The sequence below is a fragment of the Pipistrellus hanaki genome (assembly GCF_964339955.1).
Source record: "Pipistrellus hanaki genome assembly, chromosome: 11".
In the NCBI taxonomy this organism is placed as follows: Eukaryota; Metazoa; Chordata; class Mammalia; order Chiroptera; family Vespertilionidae; genus Pipistrellus; species Pipistrellus hanaki.
The window spans coordinates 36021689-36037524 of record NC_140513.1 but is presented as its reverse complement, the minus strand read 5'-3'; the positions used below and the strand labels follow the sequence as shown (position 1 = coordinate 36037524).

Here is a 15836-nt window from a genome sequence, read left to right as displayed (position 1 = left end):
GTGTGAGAACGAGCCAAAGTCTAAAGCTGACGCCACTGGTGAGTTTTACGTTTTCTTCTCTCTCTGACACGTAGCTATATGAATTGTTCTCCAGGAGGCAAGGTGGTAAGCATGTATAAGCGCTCAGTGAAAAAAATTAATGGCTAGGTGTGGGAACAATAAAATACTTTGCTGACTCAAGAATGTATATAATAAAAAGTCACTCAGGCTTTACTTTATACTGGAGAACATATTAATATATAAATGCTATCATATCCTGAAGTGAATTACTGAATGTGTAAGATTTGAGGCTCAATTTCAATAGTCATCTGCCACATTACAAAAACACTGCAGTTAACAGTATGAACAACCTCGTCACATTTTGGCAGCCTGATTTTAGTCATTGGCATTGCTATTATTTCAATGTTTCTAATTTTTAAAAAAATTCAAGTTATGATTATACAAAACACTTAATCCTATATAAGAAATCTTTTCAAAAGAAGCCTATTTCATTGAATAATGATTAATGATGAGATGAATTATGTTTCTGTATTTTTTCTCCTAAGTTTTTTTGGTGTAAGTTAGTGCATAGTTCCTTAAACATACATTATTTCATAACATGGGCAGGCTCTGAGCATGGTTTTAAAATGGCAATAAATCATGCTGCATTATTTATTGCCATTTTTTGCTAATACTACATAGCAATGAACATTTGAAAATATTAAGACATTATGAATTGATATATAATTATCTTTCAAGTAACAAAACTTACAATTGTTACAAAAAAGTTACTAATCAAACTGAAGCTTCTTTAGATATTATAGAAACTTAGAATTACATCTTTCCACGATGCTTAAAACTTCCTAGTGCTAGTATTTTTATTTTTTTTTCAGTGTCCTTATAAATACAAATTTTTTTATCTTCTATTTAGTACTGACATTTGAAAATTTCTATTTATTACTATTCAATAATAAATTTTAGGCTATTCAGACTATTAGACATAATTTGGATTGGTTTATCCAAATGCAACACAAACAAAATAGTCTTGCAGACTCTTTTGGAGACATCTCACAACTGCCTAGTGCTAGTATTTTTAGAAAAGAATAGGTATTGTTTCAATGCAATTTTACACTGGCTTCAAAATCTATGTATATAAAGAGTTTATTGGTGAGATAAATGATTACTAGGAGGTTGCAGTTCTGACATCAAGGGAATCTTTAAACAACTATTTATCCTGACAACTGACAGATTATTGTTGCTATTGTTGTTCAGAAATTAATAACACTGGACATATTAACGTCTATGTACTTAATCCTCTTTGGACTTGAATTACAATTAGCAAAGGCTGACAGGTGAATATAAATGTTCTTGTCTTCACTGACTTGGTGATAAGGGGAAAAAAACAACCATGAATTTTCCTTCTCTTGTAAAACTACCTAAAATACAGCGTTTGATTTTAGGAACTTATCTGTGCACACGCACAACTCATTTTTGAAGTGAGCTGTATGAATGAACATGTCTTTATATTTTTGCAAAGAGAAGCAGGTATTTGCTTTCCTCTTAAATTTTAGGGGAATTAAAAGGAATACTTGAAATTAAAACTACAGCTTTTTAAAAAAAATTGATTTCAGAGAGGAAGGGAGAGGGAAAGAGAGAGAAACATCAATAATGAGAAAGAATTATTAGTCAGCTGCCTCTTTGCACACCCCCCAGTGGGATCGAGCCTGCAACCTGGGCATGTTCACTTGACCTGAATCGAACCCAGAACCCTTCAGTGTGCGAGCTGATGTTCTATCCACTGAGCCAAACAGGCTAGGGCAGTGGTCGGCAAACTCATTAGTAAACAGAGCCAAATATCAATAGTACAACGATTGAAATTTCTTTTGAGAACCAAATTTTTTAAACTTAAACTTCTTCTAATGCCACTTCTTCAAAATAGACTCACCCAGGCCGTGGTATTTTGTGGAAGAGCCACACTCAAGGGGCCAAAGAGCTGAATGTGGCTTGCGAGCCGGGGTTTGCCGACCACTGGGCTAGGGCAAAGCTAAAGCTTTTTTAAAGTTACTACAGTAGAATATTTGATGCTATGGGTAGCAATTTCTGGTTTTCACCAGTCTTTTTTCTCTATTATTATTTTCCCCAAGATAAATATCTCTGCTGCTTTAGAAGTATTTCAAACCTCTAAAGCAGTGGTTCCCAACCTTTCTTTGGCCATGCCCCATCTAAGCATGTCTAAAATCCCGATGCCCCCCTCTATGTGACATATAATTCTTATTATTCAAAAAGTGAACACCTATTCACGTGGAGAAAGCCTAAAAGACCATTAACTTTGTCTACACAAGCTTCCAAAGAACATTCACGAAAGAGAAAAAGAAAAGAAAAAAAGGACAGTTGAAGTACTGAGGAAGAAATCACTAACGAACTTAAAAAATAATAATAATAATATGAAGTGATATGAAAAATAGTAAATAACGTTTCAATGTATATAATAGAGAACTAAAGTGCATAAATATGTTATAATATATATATATATTTAAATACTGTGTATGAGGCCTGTAGAACCATAAAATTTTTAAAAAACAAACACACACTATTAATTCATTCTCAGATTGCCACCCTTAAGAATCAAATTGTACCCCACACTGGGAACCACTGCTCTGAAGAAATGACAAAAAGCAAAAACAAAATGCACATTTTCTCCTACCAATTTAGTCCACCTGCATCTAAATGTCTTTGGTCAAAAGTAATGTATAAGAAACACAGCTAACAAAGACAACCACAAACATCTCCATGCAAACATTATTATAAAATATCAAACAATGACTATGAATTGTCTGCTCATAGAAAAAGAATGTTCAAAAGGAGGAAACTTGCTAAAATGGAACTTAAAAATCACAGTATCTATTCTTACTATTTGGTCATTGTGTTCCTACTACTTCTTCCCCAGCTTACATAAACGTTGAATAAAGCTGTTAGGGATTATGTGCAGCATGCTGGATCTGATGAGCTCAAAAATAAGATAGCTCGGGTCCTATAATATTTAGGATTATGCTGTTAATCTCTTTAGGGGAAGTGTGCAGTATCAGCAGAACAGGCACTTCAGACTTCCAGGGAGCCATGCACTACTAATCCCACATTTGTCCAGTGGCTAAACCATTGCCTGCATTGATATGCTGGTGTTGGTTAGCATAGGGTGACATTATAAGAGGAAGCTTCTACCCCTAAATTAGTTGCTGATGCTGTGTGCAGATGAGAATACTTTTCTTTAAAATGCTCTATGTCCCCCTTTTTTTTGAAAAAGGCCATCTTATGGAAGGATGAACTGAACCCAAATATTCCTTTCTCTAACCTCTGAACTCATTTTTGTCTTTAAAGATGAAGTACAAATTAAGATGGTCTCTTCAATCCTATCATTTCTTTGTATTTCAAGATTCAATGCTGAAGCAATGGGGGCAGAATTGCAAGTTTGGCCCCACCCCCACACATACAATTCCCCCTGTTATTAATATCTTGCATTAGTGTGGCATACTGATTATAATTAATGGACCACTACTAATACATTATTTTTAACTATAATTCATTGTTTACATTAAGGCTCATTCTTTGTGTGGTACCTTATCAGTTTTGACAAATTCATAGACATCTATCCATAATTGCACTGTTGTGCAGATTAGTTACATTACTGTGCCAAGCCAGCCCCGGTTCCCATACTCAGCCCCACATTGGGCACCATATGTGCAGAGCTGGCTCGGCCATGGATGAACCTGAGGGGGGGCGGGTGAAGAAGGATTGAGAAAAGAGAAGAAAGCTGGGCATTCGGATTGATGCTGCTCTCTGATGGAGAGACAGTGCCAAAGGCTGCAAGGCTTGTCTTTATTTTATAGCCAGATTCCACGGGGAAAAGTAAGGGCATGGTCAAAATGTTTACAACTTACTCCAGGGTTTTGAATCTACTCAATTTCACGCACCTGATCAAGCTTTGTTTACTTGCTGCACCTCCCTCAGCCTATATCACTCAGCCACGTGGGACCACAGGTTCCGACCATAAGGTTAAGCTTACAACTATAGCCTTTGGCTATAATAGTGCTGGGACTTGCACATGGCTTTGCCATGTGAGGATTGTCTCCTCTTATTAGTCCCAGGCTTGAATCTGTCCAAACGCTGTGGCCGCTCTCCACGCATTACCTTAACAATTCTCTGTGTTTTACCCATTTCTCCCACCTCCCTCACTGGAACCTATGGCAACCATTAATTCTTTTCCACTGTCTTTAAAGTTTTGCCTTTTTCAAAATTTCATATATTGCTTGTTAAGACTGGCTTCTTACACCTTGCAGCAGGCATATGAAGTTCCTTCATGTCTTTTCATGGCTTGATAGCCCATTTTTTAAATCACTAAATATATTTCATTGTGTGGATGTATCACTGGTTGTTTATCCACTCACCTATTGAAGGATCTTATTTTTTCAAAGTTTGGGGCAATTAATGTATAAAATTGCCATAAACGCATTCCTTTTGCCCTGCATCATCTCCAGCATTTGGCATTGTCAGGTTTTGGGTATGTTGTGTGTGTGGTTATTATTATTTTAGTCATTCTAAGAAGTGTGTAGTGGCATTGCATTGTTGAGTTTTTAATTCTCTAATGACATACAATGTTGAGCATCATTTCATAGGCTGATTAGCCATCCATGTCTTCTTTGGTAAGGTGTCTGTTTTCAATTTTTACCATTCCTTTAAATTTAAAGAACTCTTTGAATATTTTGGTTACAAGTCTTATCAAATGTGTTTTGCAATATTTTTCCCACGCCATAACTTGTTTCTTCATTCTCTTCATGCAATTGATTTTTAAAAAGGTTTTGTTTTGTTTTTTTGCTCTCTTTAATTTTTTTAATATTTTTATTGATTTTTCACAGAGAGGAAGGGAGAGGGATAGAGAGCTAGAAACGTCGATGAGAGAGAAACATCGACCAGTTGCCTCTTGCACACACCCTACTGGGGATATGCCCGCAACCAAGGTACATGCCCTTGACCGGAATCGAACCTGGGACCTTTCAGTCTGCAGACCGACTCTCTACCACTGAGCCAAACCGTTTTCGGCTTTTTTGCTCTTTTTAAATGTTCCACAAGGGCCTGAACTCTGCCTGGTCACTCTGAATCACACGTGTGACAGGTGTGTGGACTCCCATCCCTGTTCCCTTCAGTGGAAATAGTGCTGTGGGAACCAGCTTCCTGTGGAAGGTTTCAGCGAAATGGAGATGAGAGAAAGAGGCTCAACAAACCAAGGCAGTAAGGAGAGACAGGGTTTTTCACTGAAGCAAAATAACTGCTGTTTCCTTGTTATAACTGGGGGAAATAGCTATTAAGTGGAGTACATGTCTTCTTTTGTATCTAAAGTTCTTTTTACGGAGAGTTGAGTTTGGGGCGGACGCCCAGAGAGTTAAGTTGTAGAATGTCTTACAATGAAGATTCAGATTGTTAGTCTCAGGGAGGACCTAAGTGCCTGCATATATATCCAGTGCCCAGATAATAGGAAGCACGCTTTGAGACAAGCATTCTAACAGAGCAGAGCACTGCAACAAGTAGCGGTATGATGACTCTCCGACTCTGTGTTAACTAAGCTTCCCCAGGAGATGGGTCAGCTTTCCAAACATTTCCAGAATTAACAAGAGCTGAAATGAGTTCATTTCTGTTTCAAATATTGCTTGACCTCCTGACCGCCACCAACAGAAGACTTGGTGCAATTCAATTTTTAAAAATAGAAAAGCTACTTTTAAACGTCTTTTCAAGAGAGGCTTTTTTGCACTCAGCGTCCAGAGGGTGAGTTAGGGGCTGTGGCGAGCCGGCACGGCCACGAGTGAACGTGAGAGGGGGCCGTGAAGCATTGAGAAAAGACAGAGAAAAAAAGCTGGGTCTGGATGGGATGCTGTCCTCTCTGATGGAGAGCTGCGCCACGGCCTATAAGTTGAGTCTTTATTTTATAGCCAGTTTCCACAAGGCAAAGTAAGGGCGTGGTTACAGCATCCTCGTAAGTTTCAAATCTATTCTGTGACATGCACCTGATCAAGCTTTGTTTACTTGCTGCACCTCTCCCGCAGCCTCCACCACTCAGCCACGTGGGACCACAGGTTCGGACCACAAGGTCAAGCTTACAGCTATAGCCTTTGGCTATACTAGGAGTTGCACGTGGCTTTGCCAGGAGAGGCCCGTGCCTTCATATTAGTCCGAGGCTTGAATCTGTCCAACGCTGTCTCAGAATGTGAAGGTGAAGGCACAGCTGACAATAGTTCAATCTGCAAAGGAAACTGGGTATACTGGGTGTTTGTTACAGTCATGCAAGATGCTTCTGGGAATGGACTGGCTTCTCTTTCTTCTGCCTAGTCAATTAATGACCAGAGTTTTTTGTAAACAATTCTTCATTGTCTTATTGCCTTAAAAAAAATTATGAAATGTCTAAAAGATGCCACAAGTATAGCCCCAAACCAAAGGTCAGGAAACAGAACAAATTACTAGTCACTCCTAAGTATTTTCAGATTCTAGCCTTGTACCAGGTTTTATTTTTTTTAGGCAACAGAAATGCCTTAAAAAAAAATAGCAGAAACTACTTTTCTAGAATCCTGTGAAGTTTTTAACTTCCACTAGTGCCAGAGAAATTAAAAATTCCTTCAGTTCTCACGTAGGCTAACTGCAGCTGAATTACCTGGGCATCGCAGAACAGTTGTTCTCAAACTCCAATGCTGTCCTGGGGACCTTGTTAAACAGCAAATTCTGAGTCCATTGGTCTTGACTAGTCATTTTTTAAAAATCAGAGATGAAGGGAGAGGGATAGAGAGATAAAAACATCCATAATGAGAGAAAATCATTAATCAGCTGCCTCCTGCATGCCCCACTCGAAAGCCTGCAACCCAGCCATGTACCCTGACCGGGAATCGAACCGTGACCTCCTGTTTCATAGGTTAATGCTCAACCATTGAGCCACACCAGCCGGGCTTCAATAAGGCTGGATGGTCTGCATTTCTTTCATGCTTCCATGCCAGGGCCATAGTCTTCAGACTGAACTGTGAGTGGTCACAGAAGACATTAATTGCTTTCAACTTGAAGGATGTTAAGTTTTACACACACATTATCACATTAGAATTAAAACTTTGATAGGACAAGAGGTATTTAATGGGAATGAATTCATAAATTATGAGTTTAAAATGACTATGATTTATAGAAGTGATTTGCTTTGTTTCCAAAGGAGATATTTAACCTATCAGTAAATGCCATTAATGAAAATCCGAATCACTGTTATTGTTCTTTGTGGGTTATATTCTCTGTTATTTAAGTCTTCTGGGGAGTGAGAGTAGGCAAGCACTTCAGGGGTTAATGTTCTTGTGGAAAAAGATAAATCAACTCTCTTCATGATAATCCTACAAATTTTGCCTTTGAAATTTTTTTATTTTTTTTATTTTTTTGCCATTACCATAGGATAGTAAATTTTTTCTTACTCTATTTTCCAATGACACATAGGTTAGGGAATTATAATATTGTAATCCCGCTTGGCTCAGTGGATAGAGCGTCTGCCTGCGGACTGAAGGGTCCCAGGTTCAATTCCGGTCAAGGGCATGTACCTTGGTTTTGGGCACAACCCCAGTGTGGGGGAGGGGGGTGTAGGAGGCATCTGATCGATGTTTCTGACTCTATCCCTCTCCCTTCCTCTCTGTGAAAAGTCAATAAAATATATTTAAAAAAACAAACAAACAAACAATATTATCTTTAGGTCATTTAGGAGCTCTCTACTGAATGGAATAGAGAGCTCACACAGACCACCACCCAGAATATCACAGAGAAGAGTGTGAGAAGAAAGGGAGACCCCAAATGCTGATGGATGTGAGGGCATTCTAGTAGGAATTAGAGTGCACTGAATTTCATGAACTGTGTTTGGTATTTGAGCAGGAAGCTGGGATAAAGATGTTGTGTGCCTGATGAGATATACGACCCAACAACAGGAATCCTTTACAATCATCATATATTATGATTTAAGGGCTAAGCTCAAAGACTTACTTTTTCCTGAGGGTTTCATTTTCCCACACCTCCATCCCATTCCAGTTTTAGGGTTATTTTCTAATAAATCAAAATTAAGTGGAACCAGATCTTAGGAATACTGACTTCATTCTTTAGATTTGCATGTGACAGCGAAGGTTTTATACCTGATAGAGGTATATACTTACCAGTCTGTCTGTGAGAAAAAGAATGAGTACAGAGAGTGATTTTTAATGTGGATTTGCCACAAATGATAAATGAGATGCAATTTGAGTAGAAGAGCTGCAACTTGGACTACTGAGACCACCTGCAAAAGAATTTGCAACCAAAATAGTCATCTTTATTGGAGTTTTTGTATGTGTAAATTGTGCTTTACTCAGGCATTAAGAGTTTTTCCTTCACCACCTGCTTTTAGCACAGCTGTAAAAATCCTCAGAAATAGAAAATGTGAAGCAAATCCAGTGCTCTGGAATGGGAGTTATTATAGAATGGTTAGATCCTTCTTATTCTTATTCTTCTTAAAGGAAAGAAGCGGGGAAAGGGGAAGAGGGGGAGGCACTCGCAGAAAACAGAAGATGCCACAAGTATAGCCCCAAACCAAAGGTCAGGAAACAGAGAACGAATTACTAGTCACTCCTAAGTATTTTCAGGTTCTAGCCTTGTGCCAGGTTTTATTTCTTTACAGGTGGTTTACATGCTACGGAGATTTCCTACTTAATAACTTGTTTCACTGTGTACTCAGTGGGGCCTTATCATATCATATCAGAATCACCTAAGGGTCTATTCTAAAGTATGCATCCACCCCAACCTCAAGATTCTGATTTTTTTCTCCCCTTACCTCATACATGGAAAATCAGTGTTGCTTAAAGCCTCTTTTATAAAAGGGAGCATGTCAAATTTTTTGGTTGTACTAAAGAAAAACAATTTTAGGATGACTGCTTTAAAGAGTTATAAAAAAAAAAATTCTCTTTTGGGCTCCATGGAAAATATAACAGAAATAAACCTGGACTCTGTCCTCAATGGACTTGGAATGCCCAGAATATAAAAATGGCCAGGTTGAGTTGTAAGAGATGGAATGGTAGAAACTGAGAGTCTCAAGTGCACACACAGTAAAAATACTTTCACCAGCCAGAAAGTATCTGAACAGCCCATTCTTACTACCGTTTCTGATGGTTGCTATTAAAAGTCCAGGTATTTGTATATATATGCATAACACATGGACATAGATAATAGGGTGGTGAAGGCTTGGGATGTGGGGATGGAGGTGGATTAGAAGTCAATGGGGGATAAAGGGAACATATGTAATACTTTCAACAATAAAGGTTTTTTTTTAATGAGAAAAAAAAAGTAATTTTATGGGTCACAGTAATACATTTTCTAATTAGCTCAATCGTTTAGATTGGTTAATCTAACTTAATACCTGACTCCACAGGCAGGGGGATCTAAGGGAGCAGAAGGAAAGATAAGCAGAAAGGATTCAACACATGGTGGCTTTGTTGGATGGGAAGGTGCTCTTGAGCAAGGACAGACCTTGTCATCTTCAAACAAGAGAAAATTTTTGACTACTCTGTAACTATTACATAGCTCTGCAAAACTATGGGGATTAAATTATTTATAGTTCAAACATGGGTCTAATATAAGGTAAACCATGAAATAAGTTTATATCATGACTTTCTTTGGCATTATAAAAATCATTTCAAAAAACTGATTGCTTTTATAAACAAAAAATTAACTGGTAAATAAACATTTAAGTAGTCTTTACAAAGGATTACCAACAGAAAAATATAAGTGAGAGGAAGAAAAAAGAAATGAAAAAAGATCAGCATATCTCTATGCCAAGACTGCATGGATATGGGTGAACCTGAAAGGGGGCGGTGAAGGACTGAGAAAAGACAGATAAGAGAATAAAGCTGGGCACTAGGTAGGATGCTGCTTTATGATGGAGAGACACTGCCACAGCCGGCAAGCTTAGTCTTTTTTTATAGCCAGATTCCACAAGTAAGGGCACGGTCAAGATGTTCACGACGTTCTCCCAGGTTTCGAATCTACTCAGTTACATGCACCTGATCAAATTTTGTTTACTTGCTGCACATCCCACAGCCTATATCACTCAGCCACGTGGGACCACAGGTTCGGACTATAAGGTCAAGCTTACAACTATAGCCTTTGGCTATAACAGCTGGGACTTGCACATGGCTTTGCCACGAGAGGATCGTGCCCTCTCATTAGTCCCAGGCTTGAATCTGTCCAAACACTGTAACCACTCTCCACATATCTCAAGCCATCTCTCAGAGCACTTCAGCTCCTCTATGTTTATCTGTCAGAGAATGCTATTTTTTTATTAATCCATGAGTTAAGCAAAAGTATGAAAGTTGGACTCTCTCCTCAGTTTCCTTATCACACATTCATTGCAACAGGTAATGAAGTCCAAACCAGCAAATCCTTCCTAGATTCTCAGTTTGAAACCATGATAGATAGCGTGTCAGCGGATCTGTATGCACTGCAAGGCATACAGATTTATTTTTAATAAATTTTTAATAAAATTTAAAATATTGGAGACTATGGCTGGTATAATGGCCAAACATTTAGAAATGGAAAACATTGGAGTAATCACACGACCTGTTGTCTTAATCAGTGTCTGAAATACTCTGTCTTGAAGATGTGCTTTATAAAATACATAGTAAAGTCCAGCTAGTATTGCCCAGTGGTTGAGCATCAACCTATGAACCAGGAGATCACAGTTTAATTTCAGGTCAGGGCAGACGCCAGGGTTTTGGGCTCGATCCCCAGTATGAGGTGTGCAGGAGGCAGCCCATCAATGTTTCTATCTCTCTGTTCTTCTCCATTCCTCTCACTCTAAAATCAATTTTTAAAACATATAAAAAAAATACACAGTATGAATTATCAAGTTGTGGCTCAGAAGCAGTTTATTTTAAATGAGACAAAAGGATTAGTGACTTTATTTATCTTCATCTATAATAGACCTCAGATTATCTATTCTGCCATAATGAGCAAAAATGGGCATAGGTTTTCCAAACCTTCCTACACACAACAACACACATATACCCTTTTAAATGGCTTCTTTCTCTTTAAAAATACTATTCTAATGTTTATGATTCTTCAGGATTACATGTTGAGCTAGGATTATAAATATGTATAAATATGCAGATGCTCTATCAAATCATTTCTTATCCCATTTGTATTTCCAAAGTTGTGTAAGATAACCTTTGTGGCTTTCAAAAACATCTTCTCACTTCCCAGGGGGCAAATTACCTCTATTTTCATTTCCTTTAGAGTTAGATCATTTTATAATTAAGAACTTATTGAAGCAGATTCGCCCCACGTGTAAGTTACTCCCTGAGGAGTAATTTATGCAAAGAGCCCCTCTGACTTAATATCATATAAGACTAACAACTGTACAATGGATACCTGGGATTCTTAGTCAATTTTGTAATCATTGTAAGGAATTTACTGTTCAAAAGGTTATCACTTTTTAAAAAAACAGTATAAATAACAAATTGTTATTCATTTGGTATTTTTAATAAAATACAATTTTTAATAAAAGAATAATGATGTGGCTTATCATATTTCTTGTCCAAAAGCATTAAAAATGCCAGTTAACAATGATGCTGATGCTGATGATGAAGAATGACATTATAGCCAAAACCGGTTTGGCTCAGTGTATAGAGTGTTGGCCTGCGGACCAAAAGGTCCCACGTTCGATTCCAGTCAAGGGCATGTACCTTGGTTGTGGGCACATTCCCAGTAGGGGGTGTGTAAGAGGCAGCTGATCGATGATTCTCTCTCATCTATGTTCCTAACTCTCTATCCCTCTGTCTTCCTCTCTGTAAAAAATCAATAAAATATATTTAAAAAAAGAAAAAGAATGACATTATACAACTCTGCTTCTTATAAGGCACTTCTACATACAATATCTCATTTAATCCTCACATATCAATTAAGTTTGTCAGCTGAGCTTTATAAAACAAAACAAGATCAGTTTTATTTTTGCTATGGCCTTAATCATTAACAGATCAGGGACTGGAATCAAGGAGAACAGAAGAGAGTAAAATGACATAAAATCTCTAATTTTTTTTTCCATATCACTAAATCTTGAAAACAAATACTAGTCCATGTAATCTGAAAGCTAAAAGAAAAGAAGCTAATAAAATAGCTTAATAAGCATTTTACAACTTTGTCTCTTCTGGTGTTTTTAATCAATATCTCTATGGCTGGTGCTCCTGGAATGATATAGAAATTCAAAATTGTATTCATATTTTATCTTTGTGGGAGGCCGAGAAAGGGTTACTAAATGAAGTATCAGGAAAACTGGCTAATTTCTGGTTGCCATCTCCTTAGTCAACTCAAGGGCACCATTAGCCACCTTGATCCTCAGTTTTCTGAGAGAACATATCACTGGATTTTTTTACTTATAAAGATGATTTTGTTGCAGAATTTACCAGGCAGCTGGAAAATACACAAGGAGTGCTCGGAGATTCAAGAAAAACCCTTTATCTAAAGCACATGTGTCAAACACAAGGCCCGCGGGCCAAATCCAGCCTGCCAGGCCTTGCAATGTGGCCCGCACCGCGCTGTCATCACTGCACTCCGCTGTCAGTTTATGACATTGTCAGTTTATGACTGTTCAATAAACCATTCGGCCCGCGATTTAGGCTGGATTTTAGATTTTGGCCCCTTCTCTGATTGAGTTCGACACCCCTAATCTAAAGCAATGCTTCTGGCTCAGGAGATTCGAAGATCCAAAGCCTGAACAGTTAATACAATGAGATCACCCCTTATATATTCCTAAATTTGTTTCTTATCTGTTTCCTAACTACCAGGCTTTTGTGGTGGGCTTTCCCAGCCCCTCCTCAGTTAGAATGGGGAAGTTAGATGTATCTAAATGCCTGGCCTGGGTGGCGCCAGGGACCCCCACCTCCACTCCCTGGCCAAGCTGCCAAATTCCCTGCCCATGGCCCCTGCAAATTGGGAGCACCCAGGAACACAGAGTATTGCCTAAGGAAGGGGCAGTTACTTAATTACAGGCTAACAAGAATGTGCACTAGGACACTGGTCACTGGCACAGATTCAGATTGCTAGGCTTCCCCCCCCCCCAGGGTTCCCCCTATATCCCTCCTCAATTTAAACTTACTATGAAATATTTAATTGCAAAAAATGTAAAGTGTTATCATTTTTAAGGTGGAACAATAAGGTAAAGAGGTTTATGTCTTGCTTGCATTTATTTACTTTGTATATTTAAAGGTCAGAAATGGTAGAAAAGCAACCACGTGGCACATTCATATACAAAGCATTTTGAAGCATATTTTGCATATTTTAATTTGGGTGTAGAAAAAGCGAATCTCCCTAGTGTGTATATTGTATCTTATGTAAACAACATTTACTATTTTAGTGGACGTATAGAGTATGCTCAGTAAATATTTGACTGACTTATCATCGGCATTTTCACAAGTAAACATTCAGCCACATAATATATAAAATCACCACCACCCCCCTCCAGTTTTGCTTTATTTGCCTATTTTAAAAATTATTGAAGTGAGGCAATGTGATAGCTCTTCTTAACTTCATGTTTGAAGTGCAAAATAAGAAAAGAAAAGCCTCAGGTCCAAGGATTTTTCACTCGCATTATTTCAAGGTCAAGTGTATAAAGGAGAAAATGATGAAGGCAATGGTTTACAAAACATCTGGTTTCTGGTTATATATTTTAGTTTGAGAAAACAAGCAAATAAGATGCCCTCCCCCCCTCCCCTTTCAATTAGAAGGGGCTTAGGGAGGCCATTCCAATAGTAGTAGATTACCCCACACCACACTCCAAATCCCACACCAGTGTCTTCAAGCACCAAGGTCATAGCAGGGAGGGGTGGAGAGAAGGTAGGAGGGTGAAAGTAAGAAGACAACTCTGTGAGCTCAAAATGTCTGTTTTCCCTTTTCAGCACAAATTGAAGTGATACCATGCAAAATTTGTGGCGATAAGTCCTCCGGGATCCACTACGGAGTCATCACGTGTGAAGGCTGCAAGGTATGGGGCTTTAACACAGCACTGCCCAGAGCATCCGTGTTTGCCTCAGGCACTTGTGTACCTCAGGATGCATGTGGTGACACCGTTTTAAAGAAGGCCTGCTATAGCATTCGTGTGCCTGCTGCTGACATTCAGGGATTCTTGTTTGATGGGTGGGTGGGTTTTCCATGCTTTGGCCTTTCACCTTTTTACTATTGTCTAACTGGCCAGCAAATACTTAAAAACAGATGGTTACATAAAAGCTTGAATTATTCACATTTACAGAGATATAAATGCTGATTCTTCCTTTTCTTATCAGTATTATCTCCAATACATTCCAGGGCATTTATTACTATATGAAGAAGCTAAAGGTGAAAAAAATATTATAAGCTAATGGACCTACATTAATTTATCTGCTTGAGTAAGAAATCAAAGGAAGAGTTGCAATATGCATATAGCTATCCTTTATTCTCACATTCCAGAAAAATGTAAAAAACAAAACAAAACAAAAAACACCTGGAAGCATGACATGTTAGACGTAAGCCAGATAATCTCTAAATTAATTAAAGAGCATTTGCACAACCTCCTCATTTTTCAATGAGCTCCTGAGGTATAAACAAGGTTATGTCATTTGACCAATGTCACTGATCTGGTTAGCAAGAGAACTTGGCCAACAACATGGGTGTTTTCATTCTTGGTTCAATGTCCCTCTCCAGGACAGATTCACCATTCTTTGCAAAACAAATGGACAAGTTGCTTTTAAAATACAAAGCTCTGAGAGAGAGAGAGAGAGAGAGAGAGAGAGAGAGAGAGAGAGGGAGGAGATAGATATGGTGGGTATAGTGGTTAACCTAGACCTAATCTGAAATAAGAGAAATTTGAAACTTAACATATATTTGTTGACTTAATCTTTAGAAGAAAAGAAAGACTACATATCAAGGGGGAAATACTAATAAAAGCAGTTCTGCAACTAATTTTAAAGGGCAACGTGGAACCAGAATAAATAAAATCAGCTGTAGTCTGGTAGGGAAAAGAGATATGCTGGCAAAGTTACTGATAAAAGCAATTATATTTTTGATAAAAAATACAAGAGAGTAAATCATTACTACTATTGGGTAGGTAGATGATTTTCTTCATAAATGCTAATAATTTTGAAATTAGAACCCTCTCTAGTGAAAGCTGGTCTAGTTTACATAGTATACACACACACACACACACACACACACACACACACACACACACACACTTTTTAGACTAGTTTCAAAGCATAGATGTATTGTGTTTCATTGCATAAGCTCTATTGGAAAATATCTGATATCAAAAGATAAGGATATATTCATGTTAAGGAGCAAAACATTTGAAACAGTAATTCCCAAAAGATTTAACTACTGAACAAATATATTCCAACAGGTCAATAGCCAGGCAAAGTGTTTAGGCTCCTGTTATTTCTTCTATTTAAAGGAGGAATCCACAGTCAAAGAAATTAGGCTGCTATTCTGAAGCACACACTGAGGTTTTAGTCAAAATGACATTGTAAACCACACTGGTGTTGTTGTTGTTTTTTAATTCCATGTAAAAACCCACAGTTGTAAATATGCTAGATTTTTCTCCAAACAGACCATTCAAGAAATTCCGTTTAGAACAAGATGTCAGTGTCAGCACATCTAGTAGCAACTTCTGAGCTTTCACAATACTGTTTTCCAGTCATCATAAACAACCCATATTTAATAACATCAAGTCAGCTTGTGCACTTATTCGAATTTCTATTCAATAAAATTTGAAACAATTTCTGTTTCATGCCAAAAAAAAAAAAAAAGCACAC

At 37.9% G+C, this 15836-nt stretch overlaps 1 protein-coding gene across 1 annotated transcript in view; it reads left to right on the top strand.

The window, feature by feature from the left end:
• The window catches only part of RORB (RAR related orphan receptor B), a 174504-nt gene that overhangs the window by 104238 nt on the left and 54430 nt on the right, over positions 1 to 15836 (top strand). The window contains exon 2 of the mRNA XM_084898926.1: positions 13950 to 14035. Coding sequence (XP_084755052.1) covers positions 13950 to 14035 — 86 coding nt within the window. The remainder of the gene's footprint in view (positions 1 to 13949; positions 14036 to 15836) is intronic.